The 22,387-nt window shown below is 40.0% G+C and overlaps 1 protein-coding gene across 6 annotated transcripts in view; it reads left to right on the top strand.

Annotated features, from left to right (window-relative positions):
* The window catches only part of GPBP1 (GC-rich promoter binding protein 1), a 36,815-nt gene extending 15,107 nt beyond the window's left edge, over positions 1-21,708 (top strand). For 3 of the 6 annotated variants that reach the window (XM_061469364.1, XM_061469363.1, XM_061469365.1), the window contains exons 4-13: positions 488-607; positions 5,821-5,944; positions 7,176-7,399; positions 8,056-8,122; positions 10,292-10,476; positions 14,016-14,156; positions 15,181-15,345; positions 17,927-18,111; positions 20,521-20,623; positions 21,247-21,708. In XM_061469364.1, coding sequence (XP_061325348.1) covers positions 545-607; positions 5,821-5,944; positions 7,176-7,399; positions 8,056-8,122; positions 10,292-10,476; positions 14,016-14,156; positions 15,181-15,345; positions 17,927-18,111; positions 20,521-20,623; positions 21,247-21,405 — 1,416 coding nt within the window. In that variant the 5' untranslated portion in view covers positions 488-544 and the 3' untranslated portion in view covers positions 21,406-21,708. Of the gene's footprint in view, positions 1-487; positions 608-5,820; positions 5,945-7,175; positions 7,400-7,448; positions 7,540-8,055; positions 8,123-10,291; positions 10,477-14,015; positions 14,157-15,180; positions 15,346-17,926; positions 18,112-20,520; positions 20,624-21,246 lie in introns of those variants that run through there. The other 3 variants (XM_061469366.1, XM_061469367.1, XM_061469368.1) reach the window with 3 other exon arrangements.
* Positions 21,709-22,387: the final 679 nt, after the last annotated feature.

Below are 22,387 nucleotides of genomic sequence, written 5' to 3'. Positions count from 1 at the left end.
GAGATAATACGGGATTTGTGGTGGCCCTGAGCATCTATTTTTTTCATAAGGAAACTTAATATAGCCTTTAAGACTAACTTTCAGGGGCTAGTTACATCAGCTTCTTCTAGTAAACTGATTAAATACCTCCTGAAATCCATTCTAGATAGTACCAGAAAGTATTTCAACAAGGTAGTTCTGCCACAGTTTTCTGGATCAGACCTTACACAAGACGTTTCATTCCATTTATAAGAGGAAATAAAGGATTAAATGTTACAGCTGTATTTTCATGATACCTATGATATATTTCATTAGTGTGACACTTTGGTAGTAAAAGCACAAATGTGGTGCAATAAATGAGATGAGGATACTTAGATTCTAAACCAGATCTGTGTGAGAAAATCGTAACAGAAAGCAGAACAGAAATAATAATTGAAACACCACAAGTGTAATCCTTTTGTAACATAAGCATCTGAAGAGTATTTATTTCTTGTTTGTACAACTACAGGAACTTGCCATGAGGTGTTGAAGCCTTGTTTCATTGATTCGAAGAGACTGGACCTAAATGGCGCAGCATGACTTTGCTCCAGCCTGGCTTAATTTTCCTACTCCACCATCATCAACAAAGGTATGTTCTCCATTGCTCTTTTCAAGAGGCACTCTCATTATTAGAGAGGTCTAAGTGTCATAACCTCAATCATAGTGAAAAATGCAAATTTCCTTGTGAATAGGATGACAACAGATATTACTTGGCAAGTCTTCTTGTTGGGATTTAAGTAGCTGTGCTGTGATTGTAAAGCTCATACTCAGAGATTTTTGCTTGAGCAGCTGAATGGAAAGAACTGTGTGCCTGGCTGTATTATCAAAGCTGTTACTGAATTAAGATTGCCTTCATTAGGACTTTAAAATTAATTATTTTGTGCTAGAAGTACCAAGGCAGAGACATGTGCTTGATGTTCTTGCTTCTGATTTTGCTCTGTGTCCTAAAGTTTTACAGATGTGTTATCCTGTCATCTAAGTGACTAAAAAACCAGCTTTTGAAATAGACCATGACCTTCTGAAATGGCTTCTCATTTGCTGGTGGGATGCTTCTTACTGCAGGTGGAGTGTAGAGCTTAAAACTAGTTATGTATCTTCACTCCGGTTGTTTCATCTAGATTACTGTTTCGTTATACAATGGGACAGTTAGTTTGGAAAGAGGAAATAGCAATCTCTGAATCTTTAGGATTTGTAAATATTCTAGGATGTCATCAGTATATCTTATCTCATAAATGTTTTTTTTTTTCTGGCCTATCCTGATCTTTCTTAATTTGTGTGAATGCAGAAGGAGAAGGCAGCACTGGATATTCAAACTGTCATCTATTTCCTTGTTTGTAGACCTTTTTTCATTGTAATCTTTTGAATCTAATATCCATACCTGCAGCTATGAAGGTGGCGTTGCCTTACTTTAATGTATTCATACAAGTTTCTTTCTGTCTTTCATGTTCATGGGAAAAGTTCAGCTTTTATAAATTTACAGAAATAGGCTTCTTGTGCTATTGTTAATTGCACAGTTAGCTGTGTTACTTCAGTTAGCTATCAGTATTACTTATGATCCCATTGCTTTGCTTACGTATGTCTACACACATGTGCGTACGTGTGTGCATTTTCTTTAGTCAGGTCGTTGAATGTCCTTATTCATATTGCTCTACTTACATTTCTTCTACACTGACCTAGTTAGCTTCTTGCAGCTTTCCTGTAGTCTGTCAGCAACCCAGTTGCTGTTCTGGGAATATTGAGCCCATCTCGTTACAATTGGTTCCTGTGATCTGTTTTTGTTCCACTTGATTTCTGATATGTTCAGCTATTGTGGTTGGCTTTTTACAACTTAATACATTTTCAACTGGAAAAGTAATCAGAGCTTAGTTAAATATGGTGTCACAGTTACAAAGCAATCTTCACCATGTATCTTAAGAGTCTGCTGGAAAAGCGTAACCTGCATGCTTAAAGTGTAAATACAGCCGGATAAAAGTTCCAGAGCTACTCCAGTACCTCTCAACTGTATCTGAGTTATGGGTTGTATTTGACACCTCATTCCTGAATTGTGTGAAATACCATTGAAAGCATATGTTGTGTATCCTTTTCCATGACACTTCAGCTCAAGAAATTCAGATAGATTTTCTTTAACCTCTTCCAAAATCTCGAGTTTTATGCTTTCTCCATTATATTCTTTGTACTTCACCTGTTTGAAATGCAGCTTATTTGCCTGTGTCACTGCCTTACTTAGTGACCAGCATTCTGTGGTACGCAGCATGTTTGGCTATTAAATGCTTGCTGTCTTTTGGTCCTACCCATTGTGTAGCCACTCTTAGTTTACAGAATAAAGCATTTCCTGTCATTCCTCTACCAGACAGGTCTTAAATATTGTGGCCCCTTCTCCTCTCCATTTCCTAAAACAGATGTTTATTTCTATTTCCCATACATATCAACAAAGCATCTGAAGAACAGATAATAGGGATGGAGATGAAGAGGAAAAATGGGGTGAGGAAGGCAAGGTGTTTCATGTTTCATGCAGAATGGAGCTGGGGTGAGGCTGTGGTATCAGTGATGTTCAGACTTGAGAAATGAAACTGCTCTGTCAGTTTTTATTTCTCTGAAGAGGCACTTAGAGAAATTGCATCTTTAGGAGTTTGGTTTCCCCCTCAATCCTGGATAGCTGGGGCTTTTCCTTACATAGGTAAAAGCTAGCATTAGAAAAAATGTGATGCCAGGAAGCTGGGATTGTGAATGAGCTTTCTTAATGTGACAGGTACAGATTACAGCTTGACTGAAATCCATCTCGCCTATTGCTAATGATTTCCTTTTAAGGATAAGCTTTTATAATGTCATCTCCCCAACACTTACATAACAAAGTCCACTTACAGCTGGGTATCCATTGCTAAGTAGCTTTTGTTCAGGTCTGGAACTATTTGTGTCCGTGCAGTATTGCAGTTGGGCAGAGGTAAATGGGAAGGTGTTGTGAATAGTGAAACCACCGTGGGACACAGACAAAGCTTTTCAGAGAGGACTGCTGTAAGATATGTATGGGAAGATTGTAGATGGACTGGTAAACTCGTTTTTTGCAAACTTCTACTATATGTTCAGCAATAAGAAGACTACTTTTTTATATTTCAGGAATGTGTGTTGCTTGTTTACTTCCTTGTCTGACTGAAACTAGATAATTTCTCAACTTCCAGAAACTGCCAGTAGGTTGGGTTCCTGTTGGTGACAAAGTGTATGGTAATCTCTGCCACAAGAGGCTTGTTAGGCTAATACCTCCACCGTGTGGGGAAAGTGCAAACTGCACTGTCTTTGCGCAAAATGCAGAGACTTCAGATTCGTTATGTCTTGTGCAACACAAACACTACGTATAAAATGCTGTCAGTTATACTTCGGGAAAATTTGATCGTTCTTCAGAGTTCATAAAAAATATCTGAACTACAAAGGCAGTGTTAGAAGGTTGTTGCATGTAAACAAACACATGAAGTTATCTTCAAAAATGCCATCATGATCAAGAGATCTGGAGCTTTCTGAAACTTTGGGAAAGCTTATTCAAAACATATTATAAGGATTTTTTTCTTTTTTTTTTACATAAATATTTGAGATTCATTGTCATAATTTTTCAACTACTTAGATCTTTTGATAGTTTCTTGTGGTTTTCTGTTTTTTGTCTCTCTTGAAGTTTGTCAAGGAAATAATTTGCTTCCCAGGTCTCAAATTGAGAGGGCAGCCCCTCATTTGAGCAGTGAATTTTGAATAGCACCTTGAGCTCTGGTAGGGCATTGTCGTGGTTTAAACCCAGTCAGGTAACTTGTTCACTCACTCCCAGAGAGTGGTGCCGAGCTGACAACAATCGAGGTCCGTGTCCCCCCCCCCCCCCGGGGTTCTCCCCTTCCCCGCTCCCTGAGGAACAAGGAGGAGGATCAAAAAAAGTGCAACTCCCACGGGTTGAGACAAGAACAGTCCAGCAACCAGTGTACACAAATCACCACCGCTACTATCAACTACAACAATGATATGGGAAAATAACAAGGGAAGAGAATACGATACCACCGGCCAAGAAAACGAGTTCCACCCGGAAGCCCGTGTCCTTCAGGGTAACTCCCAGTCACCCCCCACCCCGGCCATGACGTGCTGTGGTATGGAATACCTCCCTGGCTAGCTCGGGTCAGGCGCCCCGCGTCTGTGTTTCTTCCCGGCTTCCCCTCCCTGGCAGAGCATGAGCCTCACAAAGTCCTTGGTCAGGGTAAACATCACTTAGCAACAACTGAAAACATCGACTTCACCAACACTGTTCTCAGGCTGGAAGTCAAAACACAGCACTGTACCAGCTACCACAAAGGAAAAAAAAAACATGACTGCCACTGCTGAACCCAGGACAGGCATTGTCAGTAGAACTTGGCTATCTTTTTTAATTTGACTGAATATTTTTCCCAAAGTAATTCAACTTACTAATGTGATTTCCTTCCTCACTCCCCTTTCCCCCTCACTGTGATCAGTGCAGTACTTCAGATATTAGTAAAGCTCAATTAGATGTTAATGGATAATAACTGTTGAAATAAAGTTGGGGCTTATATTCTCAGGCATATACCATTACTGCTATACTTTTTGTCCTGAGTGTTATTTAGTCTGGAAAGGGAGTGAGCTTCAGGCAGTGAAGTTGATACTTTGAGTGCAGTGAAGTTCATACTTCTTCATTAAGCTTAATTTGCTGACACAGTACATTTCCACAAAGCTGTGTGTTTATGCATTTGTATCCCTTAATGCCCTGGATTGTGTTGATCCCGTGTGCATGTTGACATACATGTGCATGGTGAGTCTGCTTGGAAGGAAGGGGGCTTTGCTTCATGTTCACCGAAGGCTGGCTGCGTGGCAGGGAGATGCCGGATAACACAGCCCTCCGCTGTCACTCACTGGGAGATGTGTTGTGTGAACAGCAGTAAGACTAAGCACTGCTTTTGCAGAATGAAAATATTTTCTTGAATTTTTAAGATGGAACAGGGAAAGAGATACATTACAGTATTAAAGGAATAAAGCCAGAAGTAGCAGGGAGCACAGCTGCCATAAGACATGGTCTTTTTTGGTTTAATCCTCTCAGGTATGAGTTTGAATCAGGATGTGTCAGTGCTGTTCTCAATATAAGGTTTTTTAAGTTTCCAAAGTACTTCCTACCGATGTATTAAATACTTTAAATTTCTACCATGCCTACTTACAAGCTGATAATTTGAAGTATACTTGTATACTTTAATTTGATCAGCATGCTGCTGACTCTAGGTTTTATTTGTATTTCATAACTAGTTGCATGTGCCTTATTAAGTTATAATGACAAGATTAATAAATTGGGCCTTTTTTGGGTGGAAGTGACTTCTTGCTTTCTGTGGAACGCATATGTGTAGCCTCTGACCAAAATTATGATCTCAGACTTCTTTTCTGCTCTCCAAGCTGTGATGTGCTCTCCTTTCTTACCTTTTTTTTTTTTTTTTTTTATTATTTTTTCTCTGCTGCAGCACATATCAGTTGTGCTCTGTCCTGCTGCCAAAACAAAACAGACACTTGGATTTTTTACCTTGTGTCAGAAGCGTGGTCCTTGACGCTGTGTCAGTGTCCTGGGGCAGAAGGTACAGCTTCCACTTTCTGGTGTGGGAGATGTTGACATAGCTCTGAACATAGGTATCCCTTATGGCTGCTGCACTGCCTGTCATTAAAGGTCATTTTAAAAATGAATTGCATGTATACTATGAGTAATGTGCATGTTATGGTTCTGATAGTTCAGTTTTGTTATTAATCAGATGTCTCAGGTCTACTGCTTGTGCTCCTTTACAGTCAACACTGAATTTTGAGAAACATTCTGAAAATTTTTCGTGCACAGAGAATCGTTATGAAGCAAATCGCAGAAGACACAACTCTTCAGATGGGTTCGATCCTAACGTTGGACGGGCTAGTGGAGGTATAATTTAGTTTTCATGGAACTTTTTGAATACTTAATATTGCTTTGTAGCAACTTTAGACAGAAAAAAATCTGATGATGAGGTTGTACAAGGACAAATATAAGATTTTGCAGCTCTGTAAACACAATCCAGGGGTGCAGCACAGGCTGGGATTTACCTGTCTGGGGAACAGCACTGTGGAAAGGGACCTGAGGTTCTTCATGGGCAGTTAAGGGCAATGTAAGCGTACAGTGTACTGCTGTGGCAAAGAAAACCAACAGGATGCTAGTTTGTATCAACAAGGGGATCACCAGCAGAGGTAGATGACATTATCCCACTCTACTCTGCACTTGTCCGGTCACACCTGGAATACTGTGTTCAGTTTTGGTCCCTGCTATACAAAACATATGTGGACAGGCTGGAGAGGATCCAAAGGGCCGCCGAGATGATCCAAGGACTGGGAAGCCTGGCTTATGAGGACAGACTGAGAGAAGTGGGTTTGTTCAGCCTTGAGAAAAGAAATCTCAGGGGAGACCTTACCACCATATTCCAGTATTTAAAGGGTGTCTGCAAAAAAGATGGAGACTCCCTTTTTACAAGGAGTCACATGGCAAAGACAAGGGATAATGGGTACAAGATACTCTTGAGAAGATTCTGACTCGACAGGAGGAAATTTTTTCACAGTGAGGACAATCAGCCACTGGAATAATCTTCCTAGGGAGGTAGTGGGTTCCCCAGCGTTGGACACTGTTAAGATTCAACTGGATGGGGTGCTGGGCTGTCTTATCTAAACGGTGCTTTTGCTGAGAAAGGTTGGACCAGATGATCCTTGAGATGGATTCCAACCGGGTATTCTGTGATTCTGTGATAGCTCTCCTATGCTAAATTATTATTCTGTAGTATAATAGAGGTAATGGGAAGACTGATCTTTTGGGGGAGGATGTGAGGACTAGGGCTGGTTAAAAGTAGTGCGCTTCCACGTGTATTTCTCTCTTAAGAAGAAAAGTATCAAGTTAATACTCTAGCCACCAGTATGTGAACGAACAGCTATCACTCATCAAGGAGAATGACTTGGTTTGCAATTGAATTACTGTTTTCTTTCTCTGGAACTGTTTTGTAAGATTTTTCCCTGCTGCTCATAAGAATATCTCATCCCAGAGTACACAGCTGCTGACTTAGCTTCTTTAATAATTTTGGAAGAGTAGAATATTATTCTGAATTGTTTGTAATTACATTTCTATAAAATCTAAGGTTATTTTGGAAGAAAAGAGAAGACTGGTTGGCGTTCACAAGGCAGAAATTTTACTGAAAATTTAAACCATCACGGAGGGTACTATGGTGGAAGTTCCCGGGCTTGTACCAGCGCTTTCCACTGTGGCAAAGGCCAGGGACTGCATGAGAACAATGTACCTGATAACAAAACTGGAAAAAAGGAAGACAGAGGAGTACCCAAGCAGTTTGAGCCTGAGGATTTTGTAAGTTAATTGTAATTATAATTTTAATTTTAATAAACAAGGTTTCATTGTTTCTGCAAGTGCCATTTTGTCCATTACAAGCTGTTTCTTGAGATTTAACCAGTTTCAGATCATCATACAAGGGATCACCCTACCCATAGGTGGGAGGGTGCTAGTCATTTGTCCGTTAACTTGTTCGTCCTTTTATATCCAGCTTTTATCATATGCTTTTTATTGTCACTTAAGTGTTCAAGTGAAACTACAGTAGGGTTCCACTTTACTGTGGTATGTGTATGTATTAAATGCTACACAGTTACCTTACTGGAAATCTGAAGTACTAACAAAGTGATGTTTCTGCCAGGGGCTATTTGAGATGCCGTGCTTCAATGTAAAATTGTAGAATGTAAGAGGAACATGAACCTCCTCTTTGAAGTACATCACTGTTTTTTGCTTTCTCTAGGCAGTTCATGTAATGGTATTGACTGCTGCCTGAGATGTTTTGTTGGGGATGAGAAATAAGTGAGCACTGACCTATTTGGATCACAGGGAGAAGTGTCTAGTCTGTTTCCATTTAAAAATCTTTGACAGCAGAGGTCATACTGCTGTTATCATTGTGATTCTTTATTTCATTGGTCCCAGAATTCAGTACTTATTTAATAATGATAACTTTCTTTCAGCCATCTTTGAACCCTAAATATGAGAGGGAACCAAACCAGAATAAATCTTTTGCAGCAGGTGTATGGGGTGAGTATTTTTTATGTTTTTAAATATAAAAATGTAGTGGAAATGTGAAGTTGTTTTATTTGAAACAGGATTTTTTTTTTCTTAAAATTATAAAGTTACAGCTTTAAATTACAAAGCTATAGGTTGAATTTGAGGAAACATCTATATTATTACAGTGTAAGTATCTTTTAGTATGTTAGAGGTAACAGTTCTATTTGGATATCAGTCTGTTGGTGTGTAGATGCAGCCACAGCTAGGATTCTTTCCCAGGACAAGTATACATCTTTTTTTGTAAAGCTGTCAAGAGTTTTTTCTTCACTTTGTTTTCAAGAGGAAATGCAGTGAAGGTGGGTTACCTAAAGTAGTGATGTGATTGTAGTTGAAGACTGTGAAAGAATGCTTCATGACCGATTAGAGCTGTTGAAAGAGTTTGGAGAGGAACCTGGGAGGTTTGGGAAAAGCATGTTAGCTTGCAGAGATTTAAAGTCACTTCCTGAAAGTAAGTATCTTAAGCTGTTGGTTGTGCTTATGAATTACTTGTACAAATCCAGTCCTGAGAACTGAAGTGTAGTCTGGATTGCCTTCTCATTTCACTTGATTAAGTTTGCTACCACTTTACAATTCTGTGGGCTTAATGTAGTTTATTTTTCATTCTTCAGAAGGTGGCAGCTTAAACTGCACAGATTTTAAAGTAATAAACCTACTGAAAATAAGCAGCTTTTTCTTTAGGAAGAAATAACTTTAATTAAACAAAAAAGCTACTACCTAAACTGTTGCCAATGCTGAGATCTTAAATGATACTTTTGTTTGCTGATTCTTTTTCTCATACTTCTCCAGTATGTTTTGCACTCTTAGATAGTACTAGGTGTAGATCAGCCCCTCAATATAAATATCTAACTGCTAAGAACTTTTTCTGAAGCCTGAAAATTGGACTGATTTCCAGTTCTGTGTGTTTAGCAGTTTTCTTGTGAAAACTGGGGAGGACAGTTACCCCTTTAAAAAAGAGCGACAATGACTAAATTGTTTCCTAACCAAGTTGGGAATAATTACAGACCAATTTGAGAGGTTTGCAACCTTTGCAGCACTCTGGCTGTGCTGCTGCATGATGTGGCATAGCTTGACCTGCAGGAGGGCAAGCTTTCCAAGCTTTTTGGATCTCACTGTTCACAAGCAAAGGAAGGAACATTTCTGTTAGCTAAATAAAATAAAGAGAATGGTTTACTTCGAAAGGCACCTTTAAGGACCATACAGTCGAGCCTGTAAGCTACAGTGCGGTGCTTTGTTACGTCTTAGAGCTTGGTATCTTGCTATATTACAGCTCTGCGATTGCAAATCTTGTTTTGTAATTGAAAAACTTAAGGCTACTATTCCCTTTTAAAGGCAGCAGTAGGACAGGAGAGATGTTAACATCCCCTTCTAATACCTGTTAAAAATGTGTGCTTCTATTAGATTTCATTTTACATTGTATATATGTGATGGCAGCATGCAAGTATTATGGAAAATGCTCCATTTAACATGGAAATGTAAGCTTCACATGTTCTGTTTCATTTATCTGAGGTGTGGAGATAGAGAAACTGGTCATTACTGTCGTCTACAGTAGTGCACATACTTATCTCTCATTTATGGAGCCTCAGAGGGGAGCATTTGGCTCTAAACTGACCTGTTAATATTTAAGTAATGTTTCTTGTAGTAACCTTAAAGAGCAATATGAAAACCATAATCTCTTTTAAATACTGTATAACTAGCAACAAATAGTAGTATTTGGATTTTAGATTTGCAAACAAGAACTGTGTAGCTGGCTACTGTGAAGAATATCTTTACTTTCTGAAAGTCAAATTGCAGCCTTGCTAAGTAAAATATTTTAGAAGTATGATTTAGCGTAAGGTGTCCCTGCCTACGGCAGGGGGGTTGGAACTAGATGATCTTAAGGTCCTTTCCAAGCCTAACTATTCTATGATTCTATGAAATGCTGGTTGTAGAAAACGGAACAGAATCTGCCTTTATCCTGGTTTGCAGAGTGTGTCATTTGTGGAACTAATACTGGACTACGTTCTTGATTTATGTCTGTTTCCTTTGGACCATATGGCTACAGTACCTAATGAAGTAGAAATTTAAAACCATATACAGAAGCATGCACACACATGCAAACATATATATATATATATATATTTTTTTTTTTTTTTTTTCCAGAATACCCTTTGAATCCTAAATCTAGATGTCAGAGAATGCTGGTCATTAAAAAGGGCACTACAAAAGAAGTGCAGATAACTGGATTCCCAGTAGTAGGAAATCTTCATTCACAACCAGTAAAAAATGGAACTGGCACAAGTGTTTACAAAGGATTAGTCCCTAAGCCTGTCACTCCAGCTGTAAAGGTGAGTCTTGGATATATGGATACATTCATGGATACATGAACAGCATACTGAAACAAATGATTCTTTAGTTCCGAATGTGCTTATTTCACCCTAAGAGTACTGTTCCGGAGTACTATGCTTCTGGCTCTTGGTAAGTTCAGCACACCCTAAAAGTGAACGGAAACAACTTTTTGTCACTTCTCTTTTTAAAATTTACTGTACTTTGCTCTTTCTTTGTTTCTCATTTACCTTTTTTGAGAAGTGCAAAAGCTGTACAAGTGAGAGCGAAAAGGCTGTTTTTAATTTATGGAATAGCAATGTCTTTCATTTATACAATTTTTAACAGAATAGACAGTTACTGGAAAGAGATAGCCAGCATAAAAATATCTTCAGAATTTTAATTTATCCCAATTATTGATAGATATATTGCAACCTGTTAGTGTCATTCTGGTCCCTTGCTAAATGCAACTTTCCATGTTCATCTTTAGATTGTTTCAGGAATTTTTCTGTGCTCCTGAGAGCGTATAGAATCATAAGAGTCATAGAATAGTTAGGGTTGGAAAGGACCTTAAGATCATCTAGTTCCAACCCCCCTGACATGGGCAGGGACACCTCACACTAAAACATATCACCCAAGGCCTCGTCCAGCCTGGTCTTGAACTCTGCCAGGGATGGAGCAGTCACAACCTCCTTGGGCAACCTATTCCAGTACCTCACCACCCTAGCAGGAAAAAATTTCCTCCTTATATCCAATCTAAACTTCCCCTGTTTAAGTTTTAACCCGTTACCCCTTGTCCTGTCATTACAGTCCCTAATGAAGAGTCCCTCCCCAGCATCCCTATAGGCCCCCTTCAGATACTGGAAGGCTGCTATGAGGTCTCCATGCAGCCTTCTCTTCTCCAGGCTGAACAGCCCCAACTTCCTCAACCTATCTTCATATGAGAGGTGCTCCAGTCCCCTGATCATCCTCGTGGCCCTCCTCTGGACTTGTTCCAACAGTTCCATGTCCTTTTTATGTTGAGGACACCAGAACTGCACACAATACTCCAGATGAGGTCTCACGAGAGCAGAGTAAAGGGGCAGGATCACCTCCTTCCACCTGCTGGTCATGCTCCTTTTGATGCAGCCCAGGATACAGTTGGCTTTCTGGGCTGCAAGTGCACGCTGCCTGCTCATGTTCATTTTCTCATTGACCAACACCCCCAAGTCCTTCTCTGCAGGGCTGCTCTGAATCTCTTCTCTGCCCAACCTGTAGCTGTGCCTGGGATTGCTCCGACCCAGGTGTAGGACCTTGCACTTGGCATGGTTAAACTTCATGAGGTTGGCATCAGCCCACCTCACAAGCATGTCAAGGTCCCTCTGGATGGCATTCCTTCCCTCCAGCATATCAACTGAACCACACAGCTTGGTGTCATCGGCAAACTTGCTTAGGGCGCATTCAATCCCGCTGTCCATGTCAGCGACAAAGATGTTAAACAAGACCGGTCCCAACACTGATCCCTGAGGGACACCACTCGTTACTGGTCTCCAGCCGGGCATTTGAGCCATGGACCACAACTCTTTGCGTGCGGCCATCCAGCCAGTTCTTTATCCACTGAGTGGTCCATCCATCAAATTGATGTCGCTCCAATTTAGAGACAAGGATTTCGTGTGGGACAGTGTCGAACGCTTTGCACAAGTCCAGGTAGATGACATCAACTGCTCCACCCCTGTCCATCAGTTCTGTAGCCCCATCACAGAAGGCCACCAGATTGGTCAGGCAGGATTTCCCCTTAGTGAAGCCATGCTGGCTGTCACCAAGCACCTTGTTGTTTTTCATGTGCCTTAGCATGCCTTCCAGGAGAATCTGCCCCAAGATTTTGGCAGGCACAGAGGTGAGACTGACTGGTCTGTAACTCCCCAGGTCATCCATTTTCCCTTTCTTGAAAATGGGGGTTATATTTCCCTTTTTCCAGTCATCGGGAACTTCACCTGACTGCCATGATTTCTCAAATATGGTGGCCAGTGGCTTAGCAACTTCATTCGCCAGCTCCTTCAGGACTCGCAGATGGATTTCATCAGGACCCATGGACTTGTGCACATTCAGATTTTTAAGATGGTCTCGAACCAGTTCCTGTCCTACAGTGGGCTCAAGGTCTTCATTCTCACAGTCCCTGTGTCTGCCTTCCAATACTTGGGTAGTTTGGGCAGAGCCTTTGCCAGTGAAGACTGAGGCAAAGACGTCATTCAGAACATCAGCCTTCTCCAAATCCTGTGTAGCCAGTTCTCCCGAGAGCTTTCTGAGGGGGCCTGTATTCTCCCTAGTCTGTTTTTTATTTGATATGTACCTGTAGAACCCCTTCCTGTTATCCTTAACATCCGTAGCCAAGTTTAATTCTGACTGGGTCTTAGCTTTCCTAACCTGGTCCCTACCTTCTTGGACAACATCCCTGTACTCTTCCCAGGCCTCCTGTCCTTGCTTCCAGTTTCTATAAGCCTCTTTTTTCATTTGAATTTTTCTCAGGAGCTCCTTATCCATCCAAGGAGGTCTCCTGGCCCTCCTGCTGCACTTCCTTCTAGTTGGGATGCAGCACTCCTGAGCTTGTAGCAGGTGATCCTTGAATATCAACCAAGAGTCTTGGGTCCCCCTGCCCTCTAGGGCTATATCCCATGGAACCTTACTAAGCAGGTTCCTGAAGAGGCCAAAGTCTGCTCTCCTGAAGTCCAGGGCAGTGAGCTTGCTGCACGCTCTTCTCACTGTCCTGAGGATCTCAAATTCGACCATCTCACGATCGCTGCATCCAAGGCTGCCTTGGAGAGTCACATTTCCAGCGAGCCCTTCCCTGTTGGTGAGCACGAGGTCAAGCATGGCACCTCTCCTTGTCGGCTCCTCTATTACTTGCAGAAGGAAGTTGTCTTCCACACAATCGAGGAACCTCCTGGATTGCTTGTGCCGGGCCGTACCGTCCTTCCAACAGATGTCAGGGTGGTTGAAGTCACCCATGAGAACAAGGGCCTGCGAGCATGAGGCTTTTCCTGTCTGTCTATAGAGTGCTTCATCCGCAGGTTCTCCTTGATCAGGTGGTCTGTAATAGACCCCCACAGTAATGTCTCCCATAGCTATATTCCCTTTAACCCTGACCCACAAACTCTCTGTTAACTGCTCACCTGTCCCCAGACAGTTCCATACTCTCCAGCCTATCCCTAACATAAAGGGCAAGTCCCCCTCCCCGCCTGCCAGGCCTGTCTTTTCTAAAGAGCCTGTAACCTTCCATTCCAACACTCCAGTCATAGGAACCATCCCACCATGTTTCTGCAATGCCTGTTATATCATACCCCCATAGATGTGCACACATCTCTATATGATGGAGTAGTTCCTAACTCTCTAACATTCTACATTAAAAACAGTTTTCTTCTGTTGAAGACATACGTTCATTCTTAATAGTTCAGATATGAGGGTCTTAATTGTTTTTAAATTTTAGTCTTTATATAAAATTTAAACAGTATTTGTGAGTGTGAAGTTGCTCATAAATCCTGTTGTAGTTAATGACTCTTTAAATTCCTGTTTAAATTTTGTTTAGCCTACACAGTGGAAAAGCCAAGCAAAAGAAAATAAACTTGGAAATCTATTTCCTCATGAATCTGCATATGGTGTTTGCAGTTCCAGTCCTATCAAATCAATTGCCAAGGGGTTTACTGTATCACAGAATTCAGTGAAAGAGGTAAAGCAATGCCTGTAGTTTTTATGAAATCTATAAAATGTTTCATTTGGTTAGATAAGGAGATCAATAGATTTTATGCAGAATTGTATTTCATAACTTTTTTCAGAAGGTGTATCACTGGCCTTTAAGTACTGCACAATTTGCTTTGTAAGTTTGATTTGGAGTAAAAATGGTGCGTTAGGACGTATGTCCTGTCTTCAGCAATAGCAGTCATTTTTGTCCTGCTTAGTAGCTGGTGCAGTGCTGTGTTTTTGCCTTTCAGCCTGGGAACAATTCTGATAACGCCAATGTTTGTAGTTGTGGCTCAGTAATGTTTACTCTGACCAAGGACTTTCTGAGTCTCATGCTCCGCCAGGGAGTAAGGGAAGCCAGGAGGAAGCAGAGACAGGACACCTGACCCAAGCTAGCCAAAGGGGTATTCTGTAGCACAGCACGTCATGCCCACTATATAAACTGGGGGCAGTTGCCCGGAAGGGTTAGATCACTGCTTGGGTGGGACTTCATGTCTGTCCGCTGGTGAGTGTTTGTATTCTCTTCCCTTGCTATTTTGCTTATTGTTATTATTATTGGTGGCAGCAGTAGTGGTTTGTGTTATACTTTAGTTACTGGACTGTTCTTATCTCAACCCGTGGGAGTTACATTCTTTTGGTTCTCCTCCCCATCCCTCCAGGAGCTGAGGGAGGAAGAAGGGGGGGGTGTGAGCGGGCAGCTGCATGATTCTGAGTTACGAGCCGGGCTTAAACCACGACAAACGTGATGATTTTAAACTTCAAAGCTGCTAATAGTATGAAACACTTCAGAAGGCGCACTGTTTGTTAGCAGTGCTCCATAAACCTGCGTTTCTAGGTTTACATGTAAGAACTACATATCCTGAAATACAGGTATCTTTCATCTGCTTTTGGCTGTGGATATATGTAAAATGTGAAGCTGCAGGGACCAGGGAGTCTTTTTGTCTTTCATTCAGAATTTTCTAAATGAACCTAAATTTTCTAACATTCTTTCTTTTTCTGACTCCCTGTATTAGTATAATCGGTCAAATTCTTCATCCCCTGTTGACAAAGTTAGTCAGCCTCGTTTAACGAAATTGACGAGAATGCAGGCAGATAAGAAGAGTGAATTTTTGAAAACATTGAAACAAGATAGAGTGGAAGAGGAACATGAAAATGCAAATGATGCTGCACAAAATAAGGTAGGTTTTCATACCTATTTATTGTATGTATATCTTGTACTACAGCAGTACTTTTCATATGGACCATATACTGGTTTTTATTTTGCTCTAAACAGTTAAGTCATGTTCTGGGATCTCTAAATGAAGGAAAAGAGTTACATTTTGATGAATTTGAAGTTCTTCGAAGTACTGTTCTTCCTCCAGTGCTTGTTTATAGTTTTTTTATCTTCTGCAGTATCTGTTCATACATGTTAATAGCTCAGGTACATCTGCATCTATAGCAACAATAAAAAGAATAAATTAAGCTTAGTACACTAACATAATCATAGAATTGTTTAGGTTGGAAAAGACCTTTAAAATTGAGTCCAGCCATTAACCTGGAACTGCCAAGTCCACCACTAAACCATGTCTCTAAATGCCACATCTGCACATCTTTTAAATACCTCCAGGGATGGTGACTCAACCACTTCCCTGGGCAGTGTGGTCCAATGACTTCTGATTTCAGAGAAGAAGTTTTTCCTAATATCCAGTCTAAATCTCCACTAGCACAGCTTGAGGCCATTTTCTCTCCTGTAGCTTATTGCCTGGGGGAAGAGACTGACCTGCACCTCACTACAGCCTCCTTTCAGGTAGTTGTAGAAAGTGATCAGGTCCCCCCTGAGCCTTCTCCTCTCCAGACTAAACAACCCCAGGTTCCTCAAACATTCCTTGTGCTCCAGATCCTTCACCAGCTCTGTTGCCTTTTGCTGGAGCTGCTCCAGGACCTCAGCGTTTCTCTTGTAGTGAGGGGCCCAGAACTGAACACAGGATTTGAGGTGCATCCTCAAGTGCCCAGTACAGGGGATGGGCACTTCCTTAGTCCTGCTGGCCGCACTATTTTTGATATAGGCCAGGATGTTGCTGGTTGCCTTGGGTGGTGGATCCCATCTAGCCCCCTCATGGAGGGCAGTATTCCATACCTTAGCTGTTAGTTATCCTACAAAACATTCAGTTGGAAACTTTGGTTCTACTCTTGAACCGTTTCCTTTCTAGTTAAGAGTGTTTAGGTAGCCAGAAATTCTCCTATCTTGGTCTAATCATAGGAGCAGTTGTTCAATTTCTGCATGTATAAGTAACCTGGGTTTATTTACTAATTGAGAACTCGGGAGGCCTGTTCTGTCAGTATATAATATTTGTCAGGTTTCTTTCAATCTGGATCTCTTTATTGGGTACTCAGCTGTCAGCAGAGAATATTTGTATCAGTGCTACCAGCCACTAACAAGCTGTAAGCATAGTTATCAGACTAGCAGGTGTGGAAAGATGTTAAGTCAGTCATCTGATAGTTGTCCTACTTTCAACATTCATTTTCATGATCGTCAGTAGAAGACAGTGTGCAACTGAGTGGATAACAGTCTTACGTCATCTTCTTGATAGAATTTTAAGGCCTGCAGTAACAGATTTCACCTCTGAAATAAGGCAAATCATAATCAGTAGCTGAATCATACTTGGAAGAAGCTATTTTTTGCCCTATGTGCATTGAAATTGTTTATAATTTTTGTAAGTTTTGTTTGAGAATCTGAGATCCATTCTTCAGGCATGTGATTTAACAGCTGAATATATGTCTATTGTGATACTTGTTCTTAAGAATTTCTTGCTGAGGATTCTAGAATTTCTGGAGTGGGAAAGAAATGTTAGTGATGGTGTTGATCCTGAATTCTGAAGTATGCTTTCTTGCAAGTGCAGAACTGGCTGACTGAGTGATTGCCACCTTCTGTGGATAGTGCTGTCATATGCCCACGTTAGGGATTTTGTTGTCAAAAAGATGTTAACTAGGTAATCATTATACTCTCCTTTCTGTTTTTATAGTTGGTAGGACTTATGAGGCTATTTGGCTCATTGCATTAAATAAGAATTACAGGTTGCTGAATGAGTAGAATTAAAAGAATCATCACTGGTTTATAGGATTAAAGAGCTTTTAATGTTTGAGTGAACCTGAACAATCTGTTTTCTGAACAATCTGTTTCTAAATAAACTTTCTTAATAATTCTTATTTTGTGGCTACTAAGTTACAGTTGCTGTAACTGGGAAGCTGTGGTGAATACATGTGTGTAGGGGAAGTTGTCTGAATTTAAGGAGCAGTACCCTGTCTTCCTGAATGTGTGGCAGGTGAATTTGCTGATTGAATGACTGTCACCTGTCCTATACACTAAGTAGGTTTCACAACTTTAATGCTTTCAAACTCCTCCTGACACACATTTCTGATACCTAATTAGGAACATTGTTTGCAAGTTCACAGATAGATAGCCTGTTATTTTGGTGAGTATGAAAGGCAGCTTAAATAAGTTTGAATTTTAAGATACATTTGAAACTTAATGGAAAAAAAATTGAGGCAGAGCATGGGAGTTACTTTCCATGTTACTTTTTCAGTGGAATAACTTCAGATTTATGTTGTATTCAGGTATTGCAAACTGTAAAAGTATGAACAGGATTACCACAGAGGTAGTATAGAGTGTCTCCATTTAAACTGAACTTAAATGGAATCACTGAATTGCAGCACTTGCAGATGTTAACTTGTGAACAGAATTTCCTTTAAAATTTGCAATATGTAATTATTTTTTGACAGAATGATGAGTCCTTTGACTTGCATAACAGCAACAGTCCTCCTCATGAAAGAGATATAAACAGAAACTTTGGAAATGAAATTCCAGAGGAGAATGCCAGCGCTTCAGTTACATCTCAACAGATCATTCAGTCTTCAGCTTTCCCTCAGGCAGATGCTCTTTCAAGCTCACTTGAGGCAGAGCATAGGTATGTACTTTATATAATATGGAGAGCATAGGTATGTACTTTATATAAGATGGAGAGTTCCTTCATGGTAAGTGAGCATGTCATAAATTCTTACTCGTTAAGTCAGAATCTGAAAACTGAGAACACATAAAATATTTAATGAGCACTGCCAAAGTTTAATTTTTAGACATGTACTAATGTAATGTGCAATATACTTCATTTCCACTAGACTTGAGTGCTGATTTAAACTTGCTTTACTAAAAATTCAGTGTATTTCCTTATAAAGAGATAAACTGCATAGTGAGTTCATCCCTCTGATTTTGGTCTGCATGTCTATGAGGAGCAATGCATGTAACTGCTATTTATATTAATAATCTTTCAATGGCTGCATCTGATGTAAAAAAGAAACTTCAGTGAGTTTTTCCTTGTTAATCATTTCTGTAGCTGACTAGCTGGCAGTGATACACAAGATAATGTACTGGAAAAGGAGAAAGTAACTTCAAAAAGGGGTTGAAGTAGTTCTGGTATCTCAGAAAAGTAACTGCAGTAGCAGCTGGTGGAGATGACTAGCTTGGAAATCACAGCTCAGTCTGGAGATAATGCTTGTTATGAGCTCTGTCAGATTCCTGCTCTTTCTGGCAACTACAGAATTGCAGTTATTTTGTTTGTTTATAGTGATATAGGTCTACATTGGACTAGAGAACTTTCATATTTTCAGTACCTGCAGAGGAACATTTCATGACCTCTTATCCCTCATGAGTATGGAAAATGAAACGCACCTTGTTTTGTTCCTATTTTCCACCATTGGCTGTGGGAACAGAAATCTTTGACCACTAGAGGCTGCTGCTGCTGACTTTTTTACTAGAAGATAGGAATCCAGTCTAACTCTCATTTTTCAATTCAGGTTATTTGAACGGCCTTCATAGGGTTTCCGTGCACGTCTGTCTTTTGTGGTATACCAGAAAGGGTGTATCTCTGTAATGTCCCAGCCCTTTGGCTGTGACTTCTGCATACATGTAGACAGATGTTAGGTGGTAAGCCTTTTTGTAGTAAATTTAACTTGAAGTGGCCAGGTTAACTCAACGGGATACTTGTGCATACCTAGTAACAGTATTGGTGTGTCTTGTACAAAATATATCTTGGGCTTTCCTTCTGCTGGGGAAGTTGCCACAATGCAGCCATCCTGTTGGTGTCAAATTTGCTAATCTGAAGTTTAATTTTTTCATGTAGTTCACCCTTTTAACCATTCTAGAAGTCTTGTATTGTTTTAAAAGAACAGTGGCCCTGCTAACTTTAGACAGCATTGCTTAAATGTTAATTAGCCATTGCCTTAAGTTTAATTTACATTAACAGCAGCTCTGTGGCTGTTCACTTTATTTTACATAATATTTTTAACATTTTATCTTGCTCCAGTAAAATTTTCTAAATCAAATTGCTGTTGCCAAAAAGTAAGTATCATTGAACTGAATTTGGCATTGTGAGTCTTTTTCTGTATGTCTACACAAATGCGTGCATTCACTTGAAAGAGAGTTTTGGATGACTTGCATATTATTTCTGCTGCTTCCTGAGGATTTAGTTGCTCCTGGCTGTCACATTGTCCAATTTGGCCCAAATACTACAGAGAATATAATTTCCATTTCTGTACTTTTTTTCTTGTTTGGTTTGGTTTGTTTTTTTCGTTTAACAGAGTAATGTTTTTTTCTGTTTCTCCCTTCTACAGTTCCAGACTTTTACTATGAAACATCTTTATTTTCTATGAAATAGCTTTAATTTCTCTCACCATATAAGGTCAAAGGTGCATGGCTTGCCTGAAAAATGTGCTGATCCTTTTTGCAAAAACTTTGCAGCAAGAGAACTTACTGTCTTTGTTGTTAAATGTCATGGTGTCTTCATTCTCATATAACCCCTATTTTTACAGCTGCTTCACATGTAAAACCACTCTCTTCCTGTTCAGATACTGCTGTCGCACTTTGGCACTAGCTAAACCATGTTGATTGTTGCACCTTTGGATATCTTAAAACTTAGTTGTGAGAGGAATCTGTCTCTTCTTTCTTTTCATCGTGTCATGGTTTAAACCCATTTGGTAACTAAGTGTCATGTAGCCACTTGCTCCACCAGAGCAGTTATACAAAGCAAATGCATTCTTAATTTTCCACCTGACACAGATCTCTGCTTGGGAATAAAAGTACAGTTTTTACCCCTTGTAGTGGTAAAGCAGGGTGGTCTGTGAAAGACCTGAGAATTTCTCAACTTTTATGCCTTATTTATCTTTCGTAAGCTTTTTGACCTATCTTTAAGTAAGCATTTGTTCAAAAAACGCTATGGACTGATTAATCCATTTATTACAGATCTTCACACAGATATGTAGGCGCAGCTTGAAATGTCCAAGTGTGTGTAGCAGGTTCCTCACTTTTCCTTTTTAATTTAAAGGTTGTTAAAGGAGATGGGCTGGCAGGAAGACGGTGAAAATGATGAAGCATATGCTCCGCTAACAGAGGATGAGATGAGAGAGTTCCGTGTCATTAGTGAACAGGTAACAGTAATGTTCCCTTATAAACTTGTAATTGGCTACCCTAAATTCCTGTCTTTGAGGAGGATCTGCAGTAATTTTGATGGTTACGGATGTTGCTGTTTCAGTATTGTCCTTTTGGAAGAGTAATTGCTTTAAAAAGATAGGGGACCAGTGCTTATTGTCGGTAAGGCCTATTCTCTGAGTATGAGGGAAAGGAGGGTAAAGGAGCATTGCTTCCGAGTAGTTTCAGAATTGGAGCTGATAGAGTAGCTCAGGCTTTCTAGCTCCTCAGCTTAGCCTGAGGAGAGGGAATTTTCTTCCCAGGTTTTTATGCCATGTCCTTGGGTCTCCAAATCTGAATTGTCTCTGGAAATCAGACATTTAATTCAGTAGTAACAAAGTCTGAAAAGGCAGCCTAGACTTGATTTTTTGTTTTATTTTAGTTAGGAGTGTTGTATATACCTGAATGAGTAAGTCAGGAGGAGCTGGAAGAGGGAACCTTACGTGGTATTAAATAAGAATAGTTGATATTTCTGTAAGTCTACCACAGACTTATTAATTAGAGCATTTGGAATGTTGAAATGCAGCAGGTTGTTGTGTTTAGCTTTTTCTTTCTCTGTACACAACTTGTTTTCTCATTTCAGTTACGAAAAAATGGTCTTCGGAAAACTGGCATTTTGAAAAATAGTCTCATCCGTGATTTTAAATTTAGTCCCTGGAAAACCAGCACTTTCAAACCTGCTCTGGAGAATGAGGATTCAGAGACGAGCAGCAGTGATACATCAGATGATGATGATATGTGAAGATTTCTGTAACATCTGCAGAAGCTGGTTTTGATCTCATGAAAGTTTGGGGTTATATTGTCCAGAAAGATTTTCTGATTTATAATACACACTAGAGAAAAATTGTTGTAACTTTTCTCTGAAGAAAGCAAGAAATGTTGGGTTGGGAACATTACTGTAATTTCTTTGTAAGCAAATGCTGTAGATTGAGGGCTTGGATTGAGCCAGTATTGACCTTCATCACTGAAGCATTTCTGACTAGCTGTGTGACAATGTAACAAAGCAGACTTTTACGTTTAATAATAAAACTGAAGAGCTGTGCAATGTCTTGCAAAGCTTTTGTTTCAAATTTCCAAGTCTGTAAGAAAAAATGGGCAGCTTGACGCAGCGTTTTGCTTGCCAGGTCATTTCTTTGTTACAATGGAAATCCTTGCGTCCACTTTGTATTCAAAAAGGCAATGTAGCGTGTTGGGTAAAAATGAGCAAAGTGCACTAAATCTCTTTTTCCTAATTGAGCTGTTGTACTGTACTTCTTCTTCCACCCACTTTTCCACCCATAACTGCGCTTTAGCCATTTGTAGTGTAGTAGTTATTAATGGCAAAACCCTATGTTTCAGTTCAAAGTTTCTAGAACAAACCTTTAAACTGAAGGCTTTATGGGGGTATTGTAAAACCCAGAATTCTCACACCAAACACATTTCTTAATGGGAAAATAAACCCTTTGATTTTACTATTCACATACAGGAAAATAATTGTACTGGCTGGATTTGTCTACTACATGGAAAACAAACTGTTTTACGGAGTATTGTCTCAGTGCATAGCAACAAAGGTATTGTTTTTAAATCTGGTAAGTTTTGTTTGCATTTATATTGAATGTACTCTAGCAGCATTGACTGCATTTCAGAATGAGGTAAAAATATTTTCATCTCCATATCTTGCTTTTATAGCAGCAGAAGTATATCTATGCAATAAGCACCTGTTTTGCATATTTGGTGTCAGATTT

The sequence above is a fragment of the Pezoporus flaviventris genome, unplaced genomic scaffold (assembly GCF_033815535.1).
Source record: "Pezoporus flaviventris isolate CSIRO_AGI_PZ_B2104156 unplaced genomic scaffold, CSIRO_AGI_Pfla_v1 ptg000057l, whole genome shotgun sequence".
NCBI lineage: Eukaryota > Metazoa > Chordata > Aves > Psittaciformes > Psittacidae > Pezoporus > Pezoporus flaviventris.
The sequence above is the reverse complement of the archived record's forward strand: the minus strand, read 5'-3'. Positions and strand labels throughout refer to the sequence as shown.